Below are 25,003 nucleotides of genomic sequence, written 5' to 3' on the forward strand. Positions count from 1 at the left end.
GAAGTACTGATTTTTCTCAGTGAAACCCACTCTGTAATAGCAGATGGGGGAGCCACTGGTCTGACTTCTGTACACAGACATGGATTGCAGCTCTGCTGTCCCTCTTTCTGTTTTTCCTGCAAGGGATGACTGACTGTTCCTGAGATATCCTGAGTAAGGGAGAAGTAAGTAGGGAGGAACAAGTGCCAAAAGAACTGAGCCAAAGGGTCGAATGGAAAGTGTCATTCAGATGCAATGATCAGGAGAAGAGAGACCATGCCTGACCCAATGCGCCTCATGAAACTGAAGAGATCAACTCTTATTCCTAGCACAGCAAAGGGGCTGGGCACTCTGCTGATTCAAGTGGGTAAAAATGGATCCACAATCCGAGACCTTAAATCCCCGTTTGTCTCATTCCTGTCATAGTGGTAAGAGAATCACTTAGTCTTGAGATGCGTGAGGCTGTCAGCATCCTCCTTTGTGGCCCCCCTGTATCAGCATAGCAGAAGCAAGGCCATTTTTTTTCTCTAAAATAGCTCCCAAAATATTGCTGATGCTGGAGGGGTCACTGTTCCTTATAGCACTTCTCCAACCCCATTGCTCTAGGCTGGCTACAAAGGCACGGGCGACACACAACAGTTTCACACAGTCCTCTAAAGCCCAAAAAGGGATGAAGGAACATGCAGGAGATAAGCTCCTTAACATCTAAAAGAAAGGGAGGAGCAATAACCCAAAAAAAAGGTGCCAAGTTATACACTGCAAAGTAGACTGGGTGGCCAATTAGAAGGAATCAAGTCATGGTCGTGATGAGATTAGTGTCATTTACAGGGCACTGGATCAGAGTCTGATGACGCCAATGGAAAAACTCTGCCTGGCTCCCAGACCTTTGAGATGGACCCTGACGTTCCTGAGCTTTATAGTTTAAGGGCACCACTTCCACCCCACGGAACAAGTCTGTGGTGGGGGGAAATAGGCTGCATTTCTTTGTAACTCCTAATTATTCTTACTGCTATTCTGTTAGTCAAAAGTGGTATAACTGTGTTGTATTGCTGGTTGTTGAAGGAAAAAGCTAAGAGGATTTCAGAAAGATAAAAACCAAGAGAATACTGCAAAAATATGATGGAGCACTGTAAAAACTTCCTTACAATGTCAGGTGCTCAGATGGTCTAATTTGTCCTGTGTGTCTGCTGGCAGTATTTAGAGGTGACTGGTGCTCAGTCCTCTGTTAAATCTGAGCTGTGGAATTCTGTTTAGCAGCCCGATACAAGGAGATCGTTACCACCATATCCTCCAGAATTTTTGTATAAAGCTGAAGTGTAAGTGAAAACAATTTTTCTTACCCCAGTTGTCCCACGAATTCCTGCATTTAGCATTGTCAAAATGTTTTGTGGAAATGAGTCCTTTCTGATAATGATCACAAGCTTGGACAGGTTTGTGGGTTTTTTTCAGGGGGCAAAGCAAGAGCATCTATTGGAAACTTCATTTCAAAAGACATATTTCTGTTCTGCGATATTCAGTGTTGCTCGCCTCAGCTCGGGAACAGCCCTCACACATCCCTAAGGGCACAGCAGGAGGGCCAGGGTGTTTCAAAAGGGAGCAAATCTCTTTAGGCCCAGGCACAAGCCTGAAGTCACACGTAAGCAGCACACGTGCATTTCTCTCCCTCTTCTCAGGCTGAAACGTTAGTCATCACTGTGCATGTCACAGCAGTGAAACTTGGCTGCCAACACAGGGGTCTCTTTTTAAGTGTTTCCCACCCATTCCCCAACCTGGGCAGGAGCTGGTTTTTTCATGGTGAGATACCGAAAGATTGATGCTTTGGCTGCCTGTGGTGTGTTCTCATCCATCTGCTCTTTTGTTGCCACAGGTTACATCGAAGCAGCTGTGATCCCTGCAGGTGCCCGGAGGATCAGAGTGGTTGAGGATAAACCTGCTCACAGTTTTCTGGGTAAAAAGACAGAGGAAAAAACTGTTTTGATTCAAACCCGGCTCTTTTTCCCTGTTTAAATGACCTTTCTCTAAATGACCTGTAAGATGATAGGTTTGTTGTTGCAAGGAAGCAGCTGTTGATTTCATTCTTGTTGCAACCCCTGTCTTCTTTCATGGCTTTGTTTCATGATGTTTGCTTGATGTGATGGTATCTGACACTTATGGGCACTCAGCAACCCGAAAGGACCAGAGAATAGTTTTTACATTTAGGCCAAGCCTAAGATTAGGGTTAGGATTACACAGAAGAGTTCCTGAACAGACCTTGGCACTGAACTGACAATAGTTGCCAGGAGCGCAGAACACCTTAGGAGGGAGTGGAAAAGAGAACAGTGCATTTGGAGGAAGGAATTCTCAAACTGAAGCAAAGGCATGACAGGGCAGCTGATATCCCCCAATAACCTGAGCGTGAGATTGCGTGTACCCCAGACCTTGATCCTGCACTCTGAGATGCGCTAACTGCAGCCCCTAGTCACTTGCCTCTGTTTTCTTAGGCCAAAGAATTTGTTTAATCCTCCTCTCATTTCTACTTCTGCATTCTTTTTGAGGGAAACATGCTTCCCCTCCTCTTTTTCCTGGTGGAAACAAAGTTTTAGACATGGGTGATGAGTCAGATTTGTACGTGAGATTGTTGTAGGGTAGAGTCTGTCAACGAATATGTTGTCCAGTTACTAATCACTTAAAGGCTGGAAGAGCATTTGTAAAATGCAATCAGTCAGCTACAATATCATCTATCAGTCTGGTCTTCTGCCTTTTCTCTCCAGTGTTGGGGATGTTTCTTTTTATGTCATTACTGTGCAATAGAAGAAAGGCTTTATCTCCCATCTAGGGAGACCAAGTCACAGAAATGCTAATGCCTCATTGCCCTGAATTCACACAGGAAGCCTGTGGCAGAGCAGGGAAGGAGAATTGTCCAAGGCCCAAAAGAACACGCAGCACATTCATCCTTTCCATATTTAGAGCTGCATGGCCACTCAGAAATGAGGGAATTTTGTCTTTCAACTTCTTTATGCTGTGTGGGAAAACAAATGGATAAGAGAAAATCCCAGACTTCCTCCTTTGTTCAGTGATCTTTAGCAGCTTATAGGTCCGTGCGCTGTCAAACCTAAGCTCTTCTCATTGTTGATGAGCTCATTAACACATGATTTTGCGTATCAAACAGCGTTTCAACACTTCCACATGCTGATATTCTCATTGCAGCGGTTGGAATAGATGCATGTTCCAGCTGTCCCTTAGCCTAGGAAGCATTAGGTACTGTTTTCACTTGTGCATGTACTGATTCTCTCAAAACGAGCTGCTCAGAGCAGAGACACTGCAAGGTTGTAGGATAGGAAAGCACTCTGAAAGACGAAATTTCTTCCAGAGATATATCAAGCCAGTGGTAGGAACTCTGAGAGGAACAAAGCTTGTTGCTCTGTTTTGCAGGAGGGAAGACTGAGGTGTTGCAACCTGCTTGTGGCTATGAAGGGAGTCAGTAGCGAAGCTCAGACTAGGATTTTGGTTTCCAATTTTCATATATTTTGCTTAAAATCTATTTCTGCAGTCAAAAGGAGACATTAATATCCAGTACTGGGATATAGGATGCCACTGGAATATTTACATAGTGACTGTGTCTCGGGATTTCAAGACCAATGCCATTAGTCTTCTGTCTTGAGATGCTACCAAAGTTGGCAATATCACTCGGAGAGATGTTTTTGTTCTCTTTCTTTCATTCCACATTCAGGGGGAGAAAAGAGTGCAAATCATGTCATTCAGCTGTCCGTAGGTCAAGAGCATTAGCATTTGTGCCACTTCTTGGTAGGAAGCACGTACCACTGCTGCTAATGTTTCCACTAATGCTGTAGCCAGCTTGCCGGGAGAGGATTACGCCTACACGTAAGATGTTTGACATAGCAAAGCACTGGTGGAACAATGAGAGCCAGTGTTTCTTGGCCTTCTGGAAGCCAGCCTTTTTGTTTGTCTTGGTGGGATTTGCACAGGGTATTTGTCCGGGGTTTGGTCTTTGGCAGATAGCTGCAGCACAGAGTCTTACGTGAAGCAAGCGACTGCCCTTCCTTGTGACCACGTAACCTTGACTAAAGCAGTTATTTCCCCACTGGATGATGAAGATTAGGATTGTGTGTATCTGAGAGCAGGACTTGGCCCTGTGTGCATAACATAAAGATAGATAAAAATCTTTCTGTTTTAAAGCTTCTGAATTGTTTTAGTTCATGATCAGGACTCAGGAGAACTTCTCTAAGCTTTCCAGAGTTTTCCCCTTCAAGGAACACTGGACACAAAGAAAAGATACCAAATGTCTGCTAACCTAAGCTGAAGAGTAGCAGCAGAAATGTTCCAATAGGACAAAAAAGACGAGCAGGAAAACAAAATCCAATCACTCTGATAGGCCTCATAATGCATTGGAAATTCAAGTCTGAGGGTGGAAGGATTTTCTATTTCAATTATACTGACAAAGTTGAGTCCAGTCACGTCCTATTTCCACTCAGAACCGGGTACAGCACTCTGGAAATGAGCCCAGCATAATTTGGAATCATTATTCCATGTGCTGGGAGGTGTGCCTGAAGAATTTCCCTCCACCTACAGGCAACCCACGCTGGCTGCTTTGGCTGGCTGTACCGCTTCAAAACCACCTTGAACAGGAAATGCCTCGGCAGTTTGTGTCCGCAGGCTGGGAAGCAAGCTGGAGGGACCCAAGGTGGAAATAAAGATCTGACTAGATGCCAGGTTTAGAAATAGATTGGTCAATTCCTGTCTTCCAGCCAAAAGAAAAAAGGAAGTTACAGGTTGTTGCTGTGGTTCCTTTTTCTTTTGCTCTTCTACTGTACAGCTTTGAGCCAGAAAAAGCTCAGAGATGTAACGGTGGGTACTTGCTGCTGCCTAAATGCACCCACAGTAGAGAGAAGAGGAAGAGCTGTGCTTTGCTAACCTATTTGAAGCATAGCGTCCCAGGAGAACCGCAGCCAGCTGTCCAAGGCAGAATAAATCCTGTGGGTTCTAGCTTAAATCACTAAGGACTGCTTGGCAAAAAGGGCTCGCAACTGCTTTCCTGTTTAGATTTTTCCACCACAGTCAGATAAGTTTTGTCAGAGAAGACTCTCTGTTTCCTGGTCATCTCAGCTCCTGCCACTGAGCTCTCAGGGAAATTGAGCTTCTTTGTTGCCCGCTTTGCTATTTCTCTAAAGCGGCGGTAAAGATACCTGCTGTGTTGCAAAGTGCTTCTGTAATGCTTGGATGAAGAGCACAGCATTCAAAAAAAGCAAAAGGCCCTGTTTGCCCCAAGGAATTTAGTGCTGTCGTCTCTGGGGCTAGTCGGAGCTGGGTCTGCAATAGCTGTCTGTGACAAAAGCCGTTAGAGAAAGACCAGTGCTCTGTGTCAAACAGATGTGGAGGTTTCATAGCTGCAGCACTGATCCCTGCTGATGAGGCACTTGTGTGCAATGAAGACAAACACTGGGGAAAACACTTTGGCCCAAATACTCTGCTGAGAGTCCAGTGCAGTTCCTGCAGTCCTCAAGGAGCACCTTTGGGAAACAAGAAGTTTGCAAACTCCCCGTGTCCTCAGTCACTAAGGGAGCAGTGTCTGCAAGAATCAAAATCAAACCTTTCCCAGAAAAGAGATCCACATAGGTCTATGTTTTGTTTTTCATCAGCAAGCTATCTTCCTTTGATGATGAGCTGGAACCAAAGCATAGTTTTAGTCATTCCAGCTCTTATACACTGTTTTGAGCATGTGCTGGGATATCTTTACTAGCCAGCGGTACTGCACGGACGTAGTTTTATCTCATCCACAGCTTTGATTAGTCGTGTTCACGGCTACTCTAGGCTGGTGTGGTGGCTGCTTTGATCTGCCTGGAAGCCACTAGGCTTTGGCATAGAAAAGGAATCCTGCTTCAGAATTTTGGCTGAGGTTTGCAGAAGGTACTTTGTAGCTTGCGGAACAAAGCAAGAAGAGAGGTAAGCCACAGAGAGAGTTCTGTTGCTGTAGCATGCAGATACCAGGGCATCATCATACCCCTAATCTATGTGCCAAAGATAAGTTTCCTCACACACACACATCCCACTCCTGGGGAAACTATATCTTCAGATTCCCTTCACCCTGATTTTGAGTCCTCTAGTGGGACCATGAGAGTTATTGGGAAGTTTGTGTGCAGCAGGACCCAAAGAAGGGTTTGCTCGATATAGGGACTTGATCCAAAGAGATGACAACGGAAGATTTTCCTATTGACTTGAAAAGGGTTTGAATTGGCTTCTCTTACCTTCTTACAGCACACTCAGTTAAGTGAAAGCTAAGGTTGTGTTCTTTGCAGGAAGAGAATAAAATAGGTTGAAGTGCTGGAGGTTAGAAAACATCTTGTTAAAGGCTGAGGCAGAAGAAAGTTAACCTTGACCTCAGGTAGCTCACTAACACATGGAGTGTTCTGTCTGTCTGATGTCAGGGCAAGTTTGGTCATACTGCTTGGATCTCCACAAAGGGACCTGGGACTTTCTCTCTATTAGAACAGGATCTGCCAATTTTCTCTTTCCTTGATGCATCACACTAGCATCAGCACAACTGTGCTTCTGTTCTAACATAGAAAAGACATAAATCTCTAAATCAGCTTGCACTGATAACAGTGATGTGATGTCCTCATGGCTGGAATTGTCTTTCAGTGTTTGAAGGCTATCGGTGATTCTGTTACAATAGGTTATACTGGAAGAAAGGACATGTTACTCCAAGTGCCTTTTCATCTTAATATTCATCTTACAAGACTTACTTGTGCAGTAAAACTTTCTATATTGTCCTTAACTGGAGAATGTTAGTTATTTGGAAAGCCTAACATAATAATTTCAGGTAGTAAAACCTTAGCAAGATCAGGTTTTATGACATTATTGTTACTTTATAGCAATGTTAATATGACTAGAAATGCCTTCGTCACTGGAATACCGAATAGGCCCAAGTTGGAAACATTAATACGAATCAGCTAAACGTTTCTTTTTTTCTTTTAAGCTCATGTCCCTTGCAAGGTTGCTACATCTTGCACTTTAGGTGGGCTGAAACAGAAGCTCTATACTGTTATTACAAATTTGCTTACATTTCATTCCATGGTGTTTGATTCCTTCCAGCTTTAAAAGATTCCAGTAAGAGATCCATTAACAGCGACTGGAAAATTGAGCTTCCTGGTGAGTTTCAGATCGCAGGCACTACTGTCCGGTACGTGCGAAGGGGTCTGTGGGAGAAAATCTCTGCCAAAGGACCAACTAAAATACCACTTCACTTGATGGTAACTTTATATCCTTTGTTTGTGTTTCTTAAGTGATGCAACATAAAGGGTTTATGTCCTAGCTGAAAGTTTAATTCTGATTGTTTGCTTCCTTGCCAGAGTTTTTTTAAGGTATACTGTAGTGCCTTTCTTTGCGTTGTTTTGCAGCATTACAAGGGCTGCAGAAACCCAGCTCCCTACTTAAACATAAATGATGCTTTATTCTGGGAGAACATGCTGTGTCCAGTATAGGATACTCCTGTTTCGCAGACAATGGGACAGGTCAGTTCTAGAGGATGCAGGTTTCCAGGGATCTTCTTTATTTCATACCTGCTCACACACTTGAAAATATATTTGCTGAAATATCTTCTCAGCTTATGTCAAAATGTGTTCTGTATTTAAATACACTGTTCCTCTAAAAGAAGAAATGCAGATTTGGCAGGTACAGACAATACATGTGAATCTGAGCCTCTGTAGTGACTTAGTTACACACAAAAATGTTCCTTGGTTTTATATATTGTTTTTTCTGTTTGACATATTTTAAGGTGTCCTTGAAAGTTTTTCCTAATGTTCAGCATAGTCCTTCTGTTAACCAGGCACGTAATTTTATAAACGGTCATATGGCTGCTGCATGAGAATAAGAGTGAGAAGTCCCCAGGGGTGAGAACAGGATCATGGTCCCTGTCCTGTCAAGCAGTGGGTGATGGGGCAAATCATAGCCCCTTAATGTTGGTGGTAACCTTAACATTTCTGTGTGTAGGATAGCTATAATAATGCCTGTCTCACATACATGCTACTAGATAAAAGCCTGCAGGAAGTTTAAAATTTCTATAGCGAGGTTTGCATAGAAACACAGAGTATTTTAATGTTGGCATTGTTTCCTGTAGTTTTTCTAACTAGTTATATTTTATTGTGTGCTGTTTCCTTTCGTTGTGACTTTTTGCCACACTTGTTCACTGAAGGCTATCTATAAGCACTGCTAAAAATCAGAAGTCTCTCCCTCTCCTCACCTGCATTTTTTGGCTTGGTGGCGTTCATTGCGCAACATTTCATGGCCCATTTTGGAAAGTTCAAAAGTTGCTTGAATTCTTCACACACACATACAATAATAATAATACTTCACTTTGTCAGTACTTCCTTTGTGTTAAAATATGTTGCATAGGAGCATGAGGTGTTTTATCTTTGCTTTCTGAGACATATGATTGAGTTTACCAGGTTCACATCCAGACCAGTGCAAAGCTGGATTCAGAGAGGATACTACTGAAATAGTCAGTGGTGGAGGTTTGGGCACACCAACACCTTCCCGACTTGGCCGTGTAATTCAAGGTCTGCCCACAGAGGCGTTTATACAGGAGCCTTCTTCATCATCAGAAAAATCAGCTTCTGCTCGATTTTGGCCTTAACACAAGTCTTCCCTCTTGAAACCAGGACTCTGTCAAAGTACCTTGTACTGCCAGGGGCTTCCTAACCTTGTGTAAGAAAAAGGAGTTGCACAGGTACCGTTTGTGAAGATGCTGTGCAAGGTTGCTTTGCCAGCTCTTGGAATCTTCCAGGGTGTTACTTGGTTGAGGTGTACTGCAGTGCAACCTGGTAGCGGCATTTTGTGAACTTCAGCATCAGTAGAGCTTTGTTTTTAAAGAAATACTCATTTCCCCTTCATTAAGGAGTAAGTAATGTTAGTGATTATGAGGTTCTCCATGAGTATCCTTTCCAGGTACAGACTGGCATTTTCAGCAGATATGAGCAAAGGAAATTGCCCTTCTTCACCTCCCCCCCACCTTGAGAAATGATTAAAAAGGAGGAAAGTAGAAGTTACTAGACCATTAAAAAAACATGTGGCTTAAAATCACTGCCAGTCGTAAACAAAGCACATGTGAAATCTTTTCTGCAAATCAGATACTAATCTTTTCCTTGATACGGGGTAGTGGGTTTCATTCTTTCAGCACAAGAAAGGCAGGATGGTTCCCAGTTACCTCTAAATAGAAAACTGTTGTTCAAACACTGGTGGAATACACTGGACTGACAAAGAGCCAGAAGCTTCAGTCAGTCCATTGTGACCTGCATTTGAAACCAATTATACAGACATACACACCCCCCCCAATTATATATGGCTACGAAATTGCATTAAATTGATTTCATATGGGCCTTTAGATTCACTAGTCTTGCACTCATATTGAGATAATAAGGATTTCTTTTTAGGAGCTGGTTTTTAATACTTGAGGCATTTCTCCAAGTGCATTGCTGTAAGTACGTTTCTTGGAGAAATTACTGTTTGTGTAACTAGGCCTGTGCTAGACGTCCTCTTGGCAACAGACGCCAACCAAGCACTCCCAGAGCATAGAGATGCTTTACACAAGACTGATTGATCAATTCTATAGAAAAAGCTGTTCCTATCTCATGCACTTAAAGAAAGTCATAGCAGGATTTGAATTCTCTGCCTCTGACTGCCTTGTATTTTGAATTGTTTTAAAACAAACGCATTCATCTCTGAAGCTGTAATGATGGCCGGCTAGTTTCAACCTTGGCATTGAGTTCTGGTAGTAAGGCTTCTTCAGTAGCTGAAGCAAAATCGTATCTTTGGTCCCCATATCTTCAGGAGGGTGCTTTCCTGCTCAGGGCTATGCACTGTGCAGAGCAACTCATGGGTACCAAGTTTGTGTAGGCCCACGGTGTTCACTGTACAGACCTCCAGGATGTCGGTGGCTGCAAGCTGGACCCTTCTTTCAGCACACGCAGTTATTTTGGGGGTTAAGTATGCTTATGACAGTGAAAATTACTGGTGAAATTATTGATTTAATGGGAGTGATTTGTGCAAATCTGAAGGGGAAACAATTATTGTTGGGAGAAAATAGCATTTGCAAATTTGCTTTTTTCAGTTGGACAGCCTCTTGCCTCGCCTGTGATAGCCTTACTTAAAATAGCTTATTTGATAGTGTGCTGCTCCTGTTTCAGTAGGTCAGGAGAGCCAGCAGAATCCACCTGTCTTGTGCTGCTGAGATTATGGGATAATGAGTATAAGTAAATTTAAAGCTACACCATCAGCATGGGTATTAGCATGGCCACGTGGACTTCATGGACCTCATACTCCATTGGGTATCTGCTAGTCACTTCTGACTCAAGGCAGTGAAAGTGAGAGTCAAATGAAGCCTTATCATATAAATCAGAACAGGAACAGGACCAAAATTGTCATCTGCCCGTGGTGAAAAAATAAGCACTTTTCTCTGTTGCTCTGTCTTTGTTAGTAGTTAGTAATGAATTTTTGACTAACAACGCTACAGACATCACACATGACTCCATGGCAAATAACCAGCCAGCAGCTGGACACAGGTTAGGTGAAACCTCTAGCAAAATGCAGGGTATGAAAATGTGTATGTTGCCAGCAGTTGTATGATATGGCACTTCCTTGTCATCCTCAGCTTTCTGAGACCACAAAATCCTGCTCCTACAGCTTGTCAGCAGGAGTAGTCATGCTCGCTTTGAGTGCCACATTTCCCAGGAGGGATGTGACTTTTTTTTTTTGCAGCTTTGAGAAGGATCTCCTTGTTCCATCAGATGTGTTAGTCAACATTCCTGCCTTTAAACTATGGATTGCTGCAGCAGTAAATGCTGCAGCACAGAATCACAGAACGGTTGAAGTTGAAATGGACCTCTGGAGCTTTTCTCATCCAAACCCCCTGCTCAAGCAGGGTGGCATAGAGCAGGCTGCCCAGAAGTGTGATTCATAAACCAGAGCTATTAGCCAGTGTGAAACCAGAACTTCCCTGTTCTCTACAAAGAGAATGGTTCCCCAACCATAAGCTTGAGTCTGCATGAAGCTTGCAGTCAACTTGCTTGCTAGAAAAGAAGGGTAGGATAGCTGTGGTGAGATGCTCGTTAAAATAGCTGTTATATTAGAGCTGATAATTTAATGCATCCTGTTGTCTTACTATTTCTCTTTAGATAGCCAGTGGCCTGCTGATCGAATTTGAGGCTTAAACAAAGTTACGCACCGCGTTCCAGATTTAGCCATCTCCATGGCTATTTGCAAATCATAAGCAGTTATTGCTCCCGCAGATGCCCTGTTTTACCACCACGACTGTAATTTCAGGTTACTAGATATAGGTTTGATTGCCTTTCATGAGGTACTTATATTTTAGAAATATTGGCCTGAGACAGCATTTCCAGCATTACTGTCTCTGCAGTCCGTTGGCTTTCCCAGTACACAGTGTGTTGTAACAGCCTTTCTTTTCCTACTGAACCAGGTGCTGTTATTTCATGACCAGAATTATGGAATTCATTATGAATACACCATTCCTGTAAACTATACTGCTGAAAACAGAAGCGAGCCAGAAAAGCAACAGGATTCTTTGTACATCTGGACGCACAGCGGATGGGAAGGCTGCAGCGTGCAGTGTGGAGGAGGTGAGGCCGTTTGGAAGTTTGGTGGGACTTGCTGTGCGGTGTTTGAAGACACCTGCCCTTAGAGAGGTGCCTGCACGGGTCGGTGTTGCCAAAGCATGAAGGAAACTGGCCACGGGAATGATGTTGCCATAATGATCTCCAGGGAGAACTCATTCTCACCAGCTCTCCCAGCTATCATCCCCATCCCCGCCGTTAATTTTCACCCCACATTTTGGCAGGGATGCTGCTTTGTCGGCTCATTACCGTCGGCTGGAACTGCACCTGGATTAGTGCTCCCCGGATGGCTCGAGGCGCTGCGTGCAGCCCCATCGCTCAAGCCTCCGTCACATTCTTGGAGCGGAGTTTTCACAGGTGTTTGGGCATGTTCACAGAAAGACACTTCCTTCTCCAGGGATGCAAGAGAGGCAGTGCTGCTGTGACAGCTCCCGGAGTTTGCATCAGATGCTTTTAATCTGGGGGGCACTTTCTGGGGAGCGCGTGAGCATGCTGCAGCTCACATGATGTGCAACTCAGATGAACTCTAAGGATGCGCAGAGACAGATTTGCTGAAACCCTGGGGAGAGAACTGAGGCCTGTGAAACCAGAAACTGGCTTGTCAGCCACTGTCCATTGAATTTTCAGTGCTGGTAGAAGTAGGTTTTTGCCTGAGGACAACAGATCATTTCCGTGCATTCTGGCCAGTCTTTCTTCACCAGCAGGTCTGATTATTTATCATATTATATGACAGAAGGAATGAGTGCTCATCTTCACATTTGCAGGCTCACTGTTCACAGTGTACTGAAATCATGGGTTTATTTTATTCTGAAAATAGAATTAATTTTAAAATGGATACTTACTTTTACTCATGTATTAAACCAACGTTTTTACAGAGCCATTAAACCGCCACATGAATGAGTAGGAAATTTGTTTGTGGCTCTTTTGATTTGTGTTGCAAGGCTGCCACATAATTGAATCAAATCCGTACCTAGCAACATTGTTCCCACCAGTAGCAGCTTGAATGGCAACTGATCTCTCATATTTTGGTTGTCAGATGCTTTTAATACTTATCCAAGCTGAGAAGGGCCTTTTCCCTTCCGTACAGACTTTTACAAATCCTTTATGAACAAAATTTGATTTCCTTTTTATTATCTGCTGCATATCATGAATAAACTCAATTTGATACAGGCTCAGGGTCAAAAAGATCTGAGAAACCAAAATAATTAGCAGTAAGGCAAAGTCACGTGGTGCAGGGCTGGCCTTTCCCTTGTCACATCTGGGCACTGCCATGCTGCCCTGTGGTCCAGCTTTCCTCGTGTCACACAGTGGAAGGCTGAACCCTGAGGGCTGCGCTGCTGCATCTCAGTGGAGCTCCTGATGCACAGGCAGTTTATGTGAGTACTACTGACTATTTCTGAGATGTCTCCTCCTTTTGCTAAGTAGTAAGTATAACTAGAGGACCAGAAGATGAGAAATAATTTAATTTTGTTGGCTTAATTTCACCTCTTTGTGAAATATGAACAAGCCCAGTTTATTGCTCTTGAACTCTGGTCATTCCTTTTCAACCTGACTCTTCCTGGCTGGTGAGCAGCAAGAGGCATCTGCCCTCTCATTATCAGTCACCGAGGGGCGGGTGGTTGTGTGGCTTCAGGTCGCACAACTGGCGCATCTGTCCTGGGTGATTACAGGGCAGAGCTACAGGTGGAGGAGGAACCAGGAATGAAAGCAAATTGTTTTCAAGATTGTTTCCACATTAAACACTAGGAGGAGAAAGCCCAACGTGTTATTCCTTTGAAACAGTCAATTTCACAATTATTGGGGAAAGATTTGTAGCTTTTTTGAACAAAAAACCCACCAAAGAACAGTACAAAGGTACGACCAAAGTGGGAAATAAAATCACTTGCAGAGGTGGTAGATCTGTTTAGATTACGTCTTGTAAAGATAGGAAGGAGCTCCTAGCTTTTGAGTTGTGGTTAACAAATTGACATGGTTTTGTTCTAGCCACTGGTTTTCTGTTGCAGAGTTGTTTTTTCTTTGACTTGTAGGTGAACGGAAAACCATTGTGTCCTGTACCCGAATTATTAACAAGACCATGACACTGGTGAATGACAGTGACTGTCAACGAGTGAATCGCCCTGAGCCCCAGGTCAGGAAATGTAACACACACCCCTGCCAGTCACGGTAAGGAGTTAAAAAATAATAAAACCCAATATCCTTTTTCTTCACAAATCACATGTTTCCAAAGCCTCCATCTGGTGAACACAGTGAAAATGTCTAGAAGTATTGGCACACATCACTAGCCATAGTAACCAACTGCAATATTCATTTCCTTTTGTTGAGCAGGTCAGATTTTCATTACCTCGGAGTCCATTTAATTTGTGGTCAGTAAGGCCAGATTCCATGCAATCTGCCTTGATGTATTGTTTGTGAACAGTTTTCTTTTCCCCTTGGCTGCCTCCTGAGTGACAAACAAACTTGCAGTATAAAGCTAGATAAGAGTGAAGTGACTGCATATCTAACTTCTTTTTTTTTTATCGGCACAGAGTAGGGCCTGATTAATTGTCAAACAGTGCTGCAAAATAACCTTGCAAACAACTCACAGCCTCAAGCTACAGTAACTGACCTGCTGTATTAGCACAGTTTAGAGTGGGAGTCTGTAGGCAAGGAGTGTCTCTTCTTCATTGCAAGTTTGTGTAGTGTCTCGCAACATCTGCATAGTTTGTGAAACATACCTGAATCTTGCTGAAATCAAGAAATAACGATGAAACACATTTTAGATGCTTTCCTCAGTAAGAGTGCTCTTCTGCATCAGTAGCAGTAATGAGAGATCCAATAGTAATAAGTTCTAAAATGAATTGGAAACTCTCTTTTTAATTTGACAAGAGTTGAATTAATTTTGATCTGCATTGTATAAAAAAGATGTTTCTGGCCAAAGTGACAAAACACGGGAAGGCAAATCACTTTATTTAGTTTGTTAGCTAACAAAAAAGTTCACTTGCTCTGCAGTAATGTTTATCATTGGGGAGTAGTGCAGATGCTCCACTTTTGATAGTAGTCAGAACATAAAATCAATTTAGGATAAAGCACAACCACATCTGAAAAAGCTTATTCAAAGCGACCTGCTAGCTGTTGCATCTTGTATAATCAGACAAGCCATGGGCGTACCTACAAAGCTGATCCTGCTGGCAGAAACAATAGGGAAAATGAGAAACAGCACGCTTCCGTCTAATTAGACCTGCACTTTGAATAAGGTGCCCTGAAGCAGAGAAATCCAGTGTCAGGTAATCCATCACTGAGGCTGGGCTGCTTCGATGTCGTTTTCTGTCTGCGCTGCCTGGTCTTGCTGCTGTACAGTCTTGTTGCTGTACTGCTCTCAGTGGTACTGAAAGGTATGATGAGATAGCCCATGTGCTTCCGGGTGTGTAAGGAGAGCCAAACTCCCAGTGACTTCAAAGAAACAGCTGTCATTTCCATGAGGAAGTTCCCTAAATTCGGTGATGCTGGTATTTCTGTCATTTTGCTGAGAGTAAGACAGAAACAAGACACATCTGCTTGTGTTTCTGCCCTGGCATGAAACAATTTCTTCTAGGTCTTTTCTGAAGCCATCAGGAGGAGACTGGAGAGAGCCCAGGCAGGTGTGGGGAGGTGGCAGAGATGAAGAAAAATAACTTCCAAAGCTGTGGAAGAAGTGGGCACCTTCTGCCTCTTCTAGCTGAGAGCAACAAAGGGAGGTCTTGGCCAACAGATCTGTTGGAGCCGCAAGACCCACAGTGCTGTTTCTCAGTGGGATCTCCATGACCTCGAGCCCTTGGTGAGGTCTCCTCTTAGTTTCACGCTTTCACCATGACATTGCTGCCTGTCCCAGGGTTAGGTTAAAACACACAAAACCTTCTGGGGAAGGAATACTCTGTTCCTATATCCAGATAGTGTTCCTTTGGTCCAGCCCTTAATGTTATTCCAAGGTATCTTTTCTTCTTTGTGGAGTTACCAGGCAATTTATAGCCTCAACTCAGGACAGTTCTCCCCAGCAGCAATTAGCACTGGCACAGGGACACTCTCATTCATCTGTTGTTTTCAGAGCAGTGACAGCAAACACCAAATGTGCTTAGTACCTGGAAAGGCCACAGAATCCCTTCTGATGATCTGATAGACCACACTCCCTCACTCCCTCTGTTCAGGCTACACTTTCACACTTAACATGCTTTTGACTGGAAACATTTTCAGAAGCACATTCTCTGTGCCTCTGTAGAATTTAAATTTCCACTTGTGTTTGCCCACCCAGATATTAGAAATGCATGCTTAGCATATTCTGTGACCAAGAACATCTTAAAGAAACCATTCTCTTTCACCATGTCAATGCTTTTTTTATGAGCCCTGAATTTGTTTTAGGGTTTCAGGTAAAACTGTCGTAGCATCTTGTTACAATAAGGTCCTTTCCCACTTCCACTCAGACCTAAGCCCTTTACCTGAGTTCAGAAGAAGGAGCGATGCTTTCCTTTCTATAGTAAACCTGCTCTGTTTTGTGCATTTTGAACTAGGTTTACACTTTTACTCAAAATTGAGGAGAATCGTCTTACAGACAATTTATTTCTCGGAAAGGGTCTTGTGGCAAGCACAGAACTGGGTCTGCTTCTCTTTTGGGTGTCCCATGCAACTTTAAATCACTATCCCATGCTGTCCATTTGCTTCCTTTTTCAATCCAAGTATAATTTGGGTTGCAAACTCTTTGGTATGGCGTGAGATCATGTTGTGTAGATGGAGGAAGAGGAGGAGACACTTGCTGTTAAGATTGTCATGAAAATAAAAAAAATAATAACCCACATTATAAAGTGATCTGGAGAATAAAAGGGTATGATACTAATAATGGTGTCTTTCTTCCAGCACGATCCCAAAAGTGCTTTGCAAATCATATATTCCTTTGAACTTCAGCCACCTCTTGGGAGAGCCAAGTAATGTGGGGCAGGGGACAGTAGTTACATGAGGCCAAGCAGAAGATTAGAACTCTGCAACTGCAACGCAGCATCTGAAAAAAAACAGTAGGATTGAAAACAGGATTGGATACACTGACATGGTTTAAAATTAAATGTCAGAGAAGAGAATTTTCTTAAGGGTTTTGTTGAAACTGGCAAAAATAAAAGAATCTTTCATTCTTTATTATTGTTACTCCTTCACCTTTTAAAAAAATGCCTCTTTTTCTTCCTATTTTATTTTTTATGTTTCTTGACCCTCTTTTTCCATTAAATTCTTTACAGCTTCCTTTCCTGTCCCAACTGCACCCTATTAGCACCTCTTTATTCTAATCCTTTGCCTAGCTCTTTAGATATTTTTTTACAAAACCCTGCTGTAACCAGATGGAATCTGGATTCTTGCATGCGGTGCGTATGGGTTGTTTCCAGCACACTGAACACCAACCCAAATATATAGGCAAACCCAGCACTCATGTTGGCACAAGACTCAGAAATCACAGATCACATCAGCTGTTATTACTGAAAACATAGGTCGGCCAGTGGCCACACACTTCAACATGCGTGGTCGGGTCCATGAATATGAAACTGTTCCCCTCTAATGCAGGAGAAGAACCAAAAGCACGTGAAATTTCCCCACTGTTAGACTTGTAATGGCCTGTATGCAAACACTGGTAATTTTCCTCCTCTTTGCTCTAATAGATTTTACTAGAAGTTGAGTTCTTTCAGGGACCGGCTGAACATGTTGCGTTCCTACACAGATGCGTAACAGCCGCATGAAAGCCAGAAATCCCTGCCTTCATCTACAGAGCAGCACAGGAGACCTGAGCTCTCATTTTCACTGTTTAGGTCTTGAAAGTATCTCCTGAGTCCAAGGATTAGTTTTCTCCTACTACCAGCAGCATGTCATAGACTCCTTTACATAAGCTGATTTTGCTCCACAGTCTCCTTCCCTCACTGGAAGGTTCTCCTGTGACCTTGCTGTTCCTGTGGGTCTTTTATTTCCAGCCTTAATTATTCATTGTCATTTGAACTACATTTACACTTCTACTAAAATAAAAAAGTGTCAGCCATTTGTTCTTGCATCAGCTGTGTCCGTTTCCTTGCACAGTATTTTCCCTCCCTAGCTCTTTGCCTTGGGCCAAGTGCCGTATGATACAGCAAACCAGCTTATCCCCTTCTCCCATTGTTTTGCTGAGCTAAATCCATTACTTTTCTCTAACTTGTTGTTGGATCAGAGGCTGCATCAATTCTTTGTTCCCTTGGTCACCTTAGTAACCTTTTCTAATAGTACTTTAATTTACATTATTTCAATAGGCGACCAGAATTGTACTAAGAATCCCAGTTTCAATCCAATTTAGCCCTTACACAGTCGCGTTCGTGCTCCTCTGTCGTTATTGACAATAACTCTCCTGATACGTGCTTTGCTTTTTTCGTGGCTGCATCGTATTTGTGGCTTATAGCCATTCGAGATGTTTTCCTTTGCATTTGTTTCAACATATGAATCTTACTTTAACACAGAAATGCTTGTTATTAGTCCCTAAGCACACAACCTTGCAGTGTATGCTATTAATTTTCATCCTATCTCTGTATTGCAGTATTCAAGGTTATTCAGTTCTTCCTAATCCTCTGTTGCATTGACAATGCTTCTAGACTTTGTACTGCCAGCATTTCCCACAATTTTTCAACTGTTTTCTTCTTTTTTTTGTGCCAAGGCCATTAATGAACATACTCAATTATACCGATTGCAAGACAGATCTTTCAGGAAGTCCACTGGTAACTTAATCTAAATTATTTTTATACATGATATTCCTTTACAGCACTACGCTGTGGCCAGCTCTCACCTACTATATGAACTATACAGGTTGATATCCGTGTTACCCAGCATATCACTGGTTTCTCCAACTCACATAAGCATTTCCAGTGCAGCAAAAGGAGTTCTTTACTTATAACCAAATAGATTAAATCTACCACATTTCTTTGGTCTGGAAAAGCAGTTATTTTAATCAAAGAAATACAGCCAATGAGTTTTGCCTGGAGGAAATCTATATTGCATCCATTTACCTCTATGTCCTTGATTATTGTTTCCTTCTAAATCCACTCCAAAAACTGGCACGGTGCTGAGGTCAGGTCTGTGGTTACATGGATGGCTTCTTTCTTTCTTCTATTCCCCTTTCACTTTTCCAGCCACGGACTGGAATCCAGCACTGTGCTCACCAAGGGCTGCCCCACCGCAGTGGTGCCTGCTGGGGAAAAAAATGAAGCGAGGTGTGAGAGTCAGCCAAGGCCCCAGCTGGCTCAGCACCTCGTCCACCTGCCGAAAGGCTGGTGACCACTCAGAGCATGGTGTCTCGGCGTTTTCTAGTGCCCGCTGCTTTGATTCCTGGTTTGATTTAAGCTCACGGTGCTTATCCGTATGACCCCTGCCTTCTGGGAGTCTGCTCGCCCTTTAGATTTCATCCTGCACCTGTGACAGTGCCCTGTTTAGCAGTCCAAGGATACAGAAATCAGCCTGTCTCCCTGATTCTGGTCTGCTTGCACTATGTTTGTGTTGTCCTCACTGATAGATGGGTAGCAGAACAGTTTTGAATTTAGTTTGTGAGGTGACAGTGTTGCAAATTGAAGAACTCAGGACGGGGGAGCAGTGTGTGATGGAAAACTCCTAGAGAGCATTAGCAAGTTATTTGCAGGACTGTATGGAAATTATACTGAACTGGAGGGACATGCTGGGAGTGTCTGTTAACAGAAGGGACTGAGCTAGACATTTAATGGTTCCAAACGGGTATGTTCTTTCATTAATGCAGTCAGACTTTTTTGGAACCTGTACAAATGTTTATTATCCGTAACATTCAATGGCAAAAATTTCAAAACCTTATCTGTGCCTTGTGCTGAGAAACATCTCCCTTGGTGTGTTTTGAATTTGGTTACATGAAAAAAAAAAGTAAGGAGCAGCCATGAGGAGGGTTTCAAATCTTTGTAGCCTGGAAATCTGGCATAAATAGCAATGTTAGCACCCTCTGATCCAAGGAGGCACCACGTAAGAGCTCATTTTGAAGTACTTCCCAAAACTGGGGTTGGGATCTCTAGAATCAGTTTGAGCTTAATGAATTTGCCAGGGCTGTGCTGGACACTGTGTGAGCCGCCGTGGCTGCAGGCGGCCGAGCCAGCAGGCGATGCTGCGCCCTGGTGGCTGCTCTTCAGGGAAACCGTCCTGGGCCACCGGCAGTGGGCAGCTGCAGCAGGTCCCCGACAGGTCCTGCAGGAGCAGAAGCCAAATTCTGTAGCCCAGAGAGCCTGGGACACTTCTGGGCACCTCAGTGAGTGGGCAGCTGATGTCCTGCTGGGGGCATGAATGGTTATCACCAGCCACTAGAAGGAGACAGAATCACACGTGTTCCAGGTTGTAGGCAGGTCATCAAGTACAGTGACAGGCAATCAGTGGCTAATTAGCTACTAAAAGAGAAAAGAAATATTTTCAAGCATATTCAGCAACTCTGCTAAATGAAGCAATTCTGGAAGAGAGGTCAAAGAAGGCTTGGGGACGGAAAATAGCATGAGGAGGGCTTAATTGGCTACTGCTAGATGTATTTACATCAAATAAATCAAGATTACTTGCTAGAACATAAGTTAATCTGGCATTAGTTTTCACATGGAGTCATGAGACAGGTTACTTAGCTTTGATGTAAACACCCAGGCTGGCTTACATCACAGTTTTTCCCATTATGATGTTTCACTTGACCAACCTTATGGTTGGATGTCACCTTGTTTTACAGCACTAAATGATCTGTGCTGCTTTAGTTTGAGGGTTTTCAGGCCAAGTGCAGTCTTTACCCCAAAAGAAGAATTAGCAGGATAATCTAGCAAAATATTTAATTGTGAAATTAAATCCTACTGTTGCTTCCTGTAATGCTCTTCTCACTGTTTGCATCCTGTGGTGTGAGCTAAAGAAAAGGCGCTGCCTTTCATGAAAGGCAGGAGATGGAGCTAGACACTGATTACCCCATCAAAGATGTGCCAACCATGGATCAGGGTAGGTGTATGTTGCTGCAAACGGGTTCTGAGAGTGCTGATATTCTGTGTCTTAGCACAGTGAGGCAGTTCCAGCAAAAAGTACGCCCACTCACACCAGTGCCACGCTGAGTCCTCCAAAACTGAGCGATCTGTTCGATTTGGAGGAGGGAGAATAGAATGTCTTCCACTGGAAAAAAAAAAGAAAACAACTTCCAAAAGTGTATGTAAATCATAAAACATCGCCCTATGGCTGATCTTAGAAGTGGTGGGAAATGAAAAAAAAAATAAATAAAGCTGTCAAAATGATAATCACTACAGAAAAAAAGAAACCTGTGTGAGTGAAAGTTGGCAAGTCTGTTAGCAGAATGACTACTGTACTGGAAAATTACTGAGCACTGTTTATAAAGGCAATCAGACAGGAATGTTAGTCTTGGAGTCCTACTTTCGACATCAGCAGCTGTATTATTCTACTAGATTCCTTGTACTTTTTTCCAAAAAAAAAAAAACCCCAACCCTTCTAGTGACTGGGTGTGGCACAACCTGTTCCCAAAAGTCGAGATTCACCTGATTAATTTGAATGCCAGTATAGCAGAGATATGGTGGAGAGTTTCAAAAGCGTAAAGACACAACAGCAGAGTGTGTGTATTTCATGAAATCACGAGTCCTTTGTAAACAGTGTCTTCTTGCTTCTGCATATTCAAGCATGAACTTAGTTTGATAGCTTTAAGCAAAAAATATCTGACTGTCACTTCCACATGACTGACTCTCAGAAATCTTTTCCAGTTCTCTGTGCTAAAATTATCCAATGTGAAATCCTGGCCCTGCTGCGAGTTGGTCTGAGTTTTGCCTTAACATCAGTAGAACCACAGTTTCACCCAGGTGACTCAAGCGTGGCTTTGACATGATTTTGCATCACAAACTGGTGCTAAAGAAAACCACTGCTGCCTAGACAGGGAGTTATCCTCACCTGTACATAACTGCAATGATGTACGTTAAAACAAAAGCATTCAATAAAATCTGTAGGAAATAGAACCTTCAGATTACTTGAGTTTCTGTCACAAGTTCTTTTCAGACTAGCTATGTCTTCTTTAGTAGCAAATTTCCTCTGATCCTTTGTTCAGCAGTAGTACAGGCTCTTAACTGGTTGTAGTTCTAAGCAAACAGGTTTAATAAACCCAGAAAAGTTACAGAAAATGCATCTTTGGCCACATCCAAGCTATTACTGTGGAAGCAGGGAAGTTAATTCCACTGTAGCACTGGGGAGGGAACACAAGTAATGCAATCCCGGTAGGTTGTGGGCACAAATATGTCACGGATGTTTAGTTAGTGGAACAGAACCAACTTGCAGATCCTGGTCTTCTGTAGGGCTCAAGACAGAAATAACCAGGTGAAATTTAATGGGCTGCAATATTTATGCTAGAACATGTAATGGCTTAATGTTATAAGAGGCTACAAATCTCTGGAAACTGATCTCATGTCTTTTGATTGCACTCCTCCACCCCATCCTTCAGACTTGACCCTTTTTATCTTCATGGCATTTTTTCCCAAATCCTTAGCTACACATCTTCATTTGCAGACATTCATCTCCCCTGAGTTTATGTATGTAGTGCTGTACACAATTTTTTTTTTCCTAGAAAATGTGGGAGTCTTAGGCAAGTAGGTAGAGTGGATAATTCAAGGTTAATGACTAATCCAGACCATAGGAAGATCAAATGATGAACTGAACCTCCAAAAGATATTTCAGGCTTGCTCCAGGGGCCTGTCAAATGAGTGTTGCCAAAGCAGATTAGAAGAACTCCTAATTCCTCAGCAGCGATACTGAGAGGTGAGAGGTTGAAGGAGACTCAGAAGACAAGGATTTGCAAAAGCCCTCTTACACTGTGTGTCCTGCCTATCCCAGCTTTTTAAGGCTGTAGAGAAACACACCCTTCTGGGCATTTTTTAGCTAGAAAGACAGCCACTGATTGGGTTAACAAAATGTATGCATAAAAGCTCATCACTTTCTTTCTAAATCTAGCCACCAGCAGGGATCATCTAGCTCATGCAGCTTCTGTAGAAGTAAGATTATGAGAACAATACCGTGGATAAAGCTCTCCCTGTGGTTGTGAGATAGATAAGTGTGTTTGTCACATAAATCAGTGCTTTTTGCAAAAATGAGAGGCTCTCCAGGGACTTCAGCTAGAGCACTCACATGGGCCAAGAGAAGACAGTTTATAACCTGGGAGGGAAAGATCAAACTTAAAAGAACTCTGGGGTCAAGCAATCCTTAAGATCAGTTTACAGGCTTAAAACGTAACTGGAAGCCAAATGCTCTGTATGATATACGCAGGGCTTAGCGTGCAACAGTTAATTGGCTTAGTTAATAATACAGAGCTAGCTTGGTGTTTTGAATTAAAATACTGGCGTTATTTTTTACATCGTCATAAGGAAAATACTTACTGCTTTTAAAAAAATGAAAAGGGAGTCTCATTCTTAAACACATCCAGGTGTGTTCAAAAGCTGTAATGACAGCGTAGAGAGGAAAATCTGTCTGTAGTGTAATTTAACAGTAACCATAATGTGATACTATTTGTATATCACCTTTTTCTTCCCTGTGTATATACTACTTGCAGATAGTAATTATGCTAATACCTTACTGCACATGCCTTAACCGAATATGAAACTGGCAGGAGTTTTTGTATTTAATCACTTTATCTGTATATCCCTTGCCTTTCCACTTTGGTTGTGAATGATGTTGTTGAAATACAGTTGCAGTGATTCTGTGTCTTAACAAGCACTAAAATAATATTTTCAGCTGCCTGTGAAGGGGGCTTTGGGAGAACTGGTGGGGAAGAGCAGGGCAATGCCAGTACCACACATAGGACTCACATTTACTTGTTTGCCAGGTGATTTTTACAAGCCATTGAACCAAGCAGAAATTTTGCTGAGAGGATGAAGTTTTGTCAAAGTCATCATCCTTTGGTGCTTTCGAAAATAGCCTGCTTTACTGGTATTATTGTTACTCAAACATTTTAAAAAACACCACTTTAAAATAGAATCGTAGAAAATAGCCTTGAATTTCTATGTATTTTGATTCCAGTTTAGCAGAAGATGTCACAAGTAGGACGGAATGGGCTGTGAGATCCATTATCGTGTTGTCCTACCTTATTTGTAACCATTGGGCTCACATCAGGGGTGGATGTTGTACCTGTTGTTACACTAACTAGAGACCACTGAACAGGGTAGAAACAAGGTTATTTCTCTGTTCCACAAGAGCAACAACAACAAGAAATGAATTTTCCTTCTGGGAAGTCATAACCTTACTTCTTAAGGCATCTTGGAAATAGTTGGCATGCTGCGTGCTGCCCATCCTAAACACAAGCTCACAGACAGTCTCTGCCAAGAATGTATTTTTATCTTTCTCCTTTGCTTTCAGTCCCTTTCCCTTTTTCTTTTGCCAGTAGCTGTAGATCATGGTGAAAGTACCATGCTGAAGTGCGTGTTGGTTCAGTGGAGTTTGTACAGAAACTGCTTCTGCCCCTGTGACTCACATTCAGCTCATAAAGCAAAGTCACTCTTTGCCCCTTTGTGTCCTTGTTGAGCGGTTCCTTCACCCAGATAGAAAACTCTTTCCGCATTTGCTCGCTCGCAAATCCCAGCTGATATCAAGGGAGCCTGGCTATTAATTTTCGTGAGCACTGATTTCTGCACTTCAAGGCTATTTTTGTCAGTCTTTCAGCCCTAGGATTCAATTACCCAGCTGGCATTTTCCCATTCCTCAAGCAAAATACCAGGCACTCCGCCGCTGAGATGCACCAAACCTACTGTCTAGAGAAACACGTTTGGTGTCTTGCCAGCTGTTTTAGCCAACGGAAATTCATGGATGTGTCAACTGCTTTAATGCACAGAAACATCTGAGGAGGGGCCTGTTCCACAAAACACAGGTGGCCAGCCTGCCTGATCCCATCTTGCTCAAACCAACTGGCTTCTGCCTTCACTGTCAGCGCAGTCATTGGTGCTGTCACAGCACGTCATCAGTCTTAGCATTTGGCAAACAAATTCACAATAATTGCGCCAAGTGAAGATGTTTCTGCAAATTGTGCTGAACTGATTTTTCCTCATTTAGGAATGGGAAAATGGGAAACAGTTGTTTTGATTCCTTTAGGAGAAGTTACACGCCGACCTCAAAACCAGTGTGGCTAATAAGTTGGCACTTGTGGTGCTCTGCCTGGACTATGGGAGCCTACAGCAAAATGAAATGGTACTTCTGAGCAGATTTTGTTTTGAGAAGTCTTATCTGAGCCATATATCTTAATAGACAATCCAGGACTGGGTGACAAGTAAAAGATTCATGATATAAGGATAGTAAGCTAAATGATGGTCCTGAATACCAGGCTAGAAGGTCAATTACCTGCTGAGAAAGGCATGATAGCCTTCCGGTGCACAGCACCTACACAGTTATTGTTC

At 42.8% G+C, this 25,003-nt stretch overlaps 1 protein-coding gene across 1 annotated transcript in view; it reads left to right on the top strand.

The window, feature by feature from the left end:
- The window catches only part of ADAMTS17 (ADAM metallopeptidase with thrombospondin type 1 motif, 17), a 162,329-nt gene that overhangs the window by 113,816 nt on the left and 23,510 nt on the right, over nt 1–25,003 (top strand). The window contains exons 15-18 of the mRNA XM_009865321.1: nt 1,847–1,927; nt 7,069–7,226; nt 11,447–11,606; nt 13,628–13,763. Coding sequence (XP_009863623.1) covers nt 1,847–1,927; nt 7,069–7,226; nt 11,447–11,606; nt 13,628–13,763 — 535 coding nt within the window. The remainder of the gene's footprint in view (nt 1–1,846; nt 1,928–7,068; nt 7,227–11,446; nt 11,607–13,627; nt 13,764–25,003) is intronic.

Source organism: Apaloderma vittatum, unplaced genomic scaffold (genome assembly GCF_000703405.1).
Source record: "Apaloderma vittatum isolate BGI_N311 unplaced genomic scaffold, ASM70340v1 scaffold9032, whole genome shotgun sequence".
NCBI classification, from domain to species: domain Eukaryota; kingdom Metazoa; phylum Chordata; class Aves; order Trogoniformes; family Trogonidae; genus Apaloderma; species Apaloderma vittatum.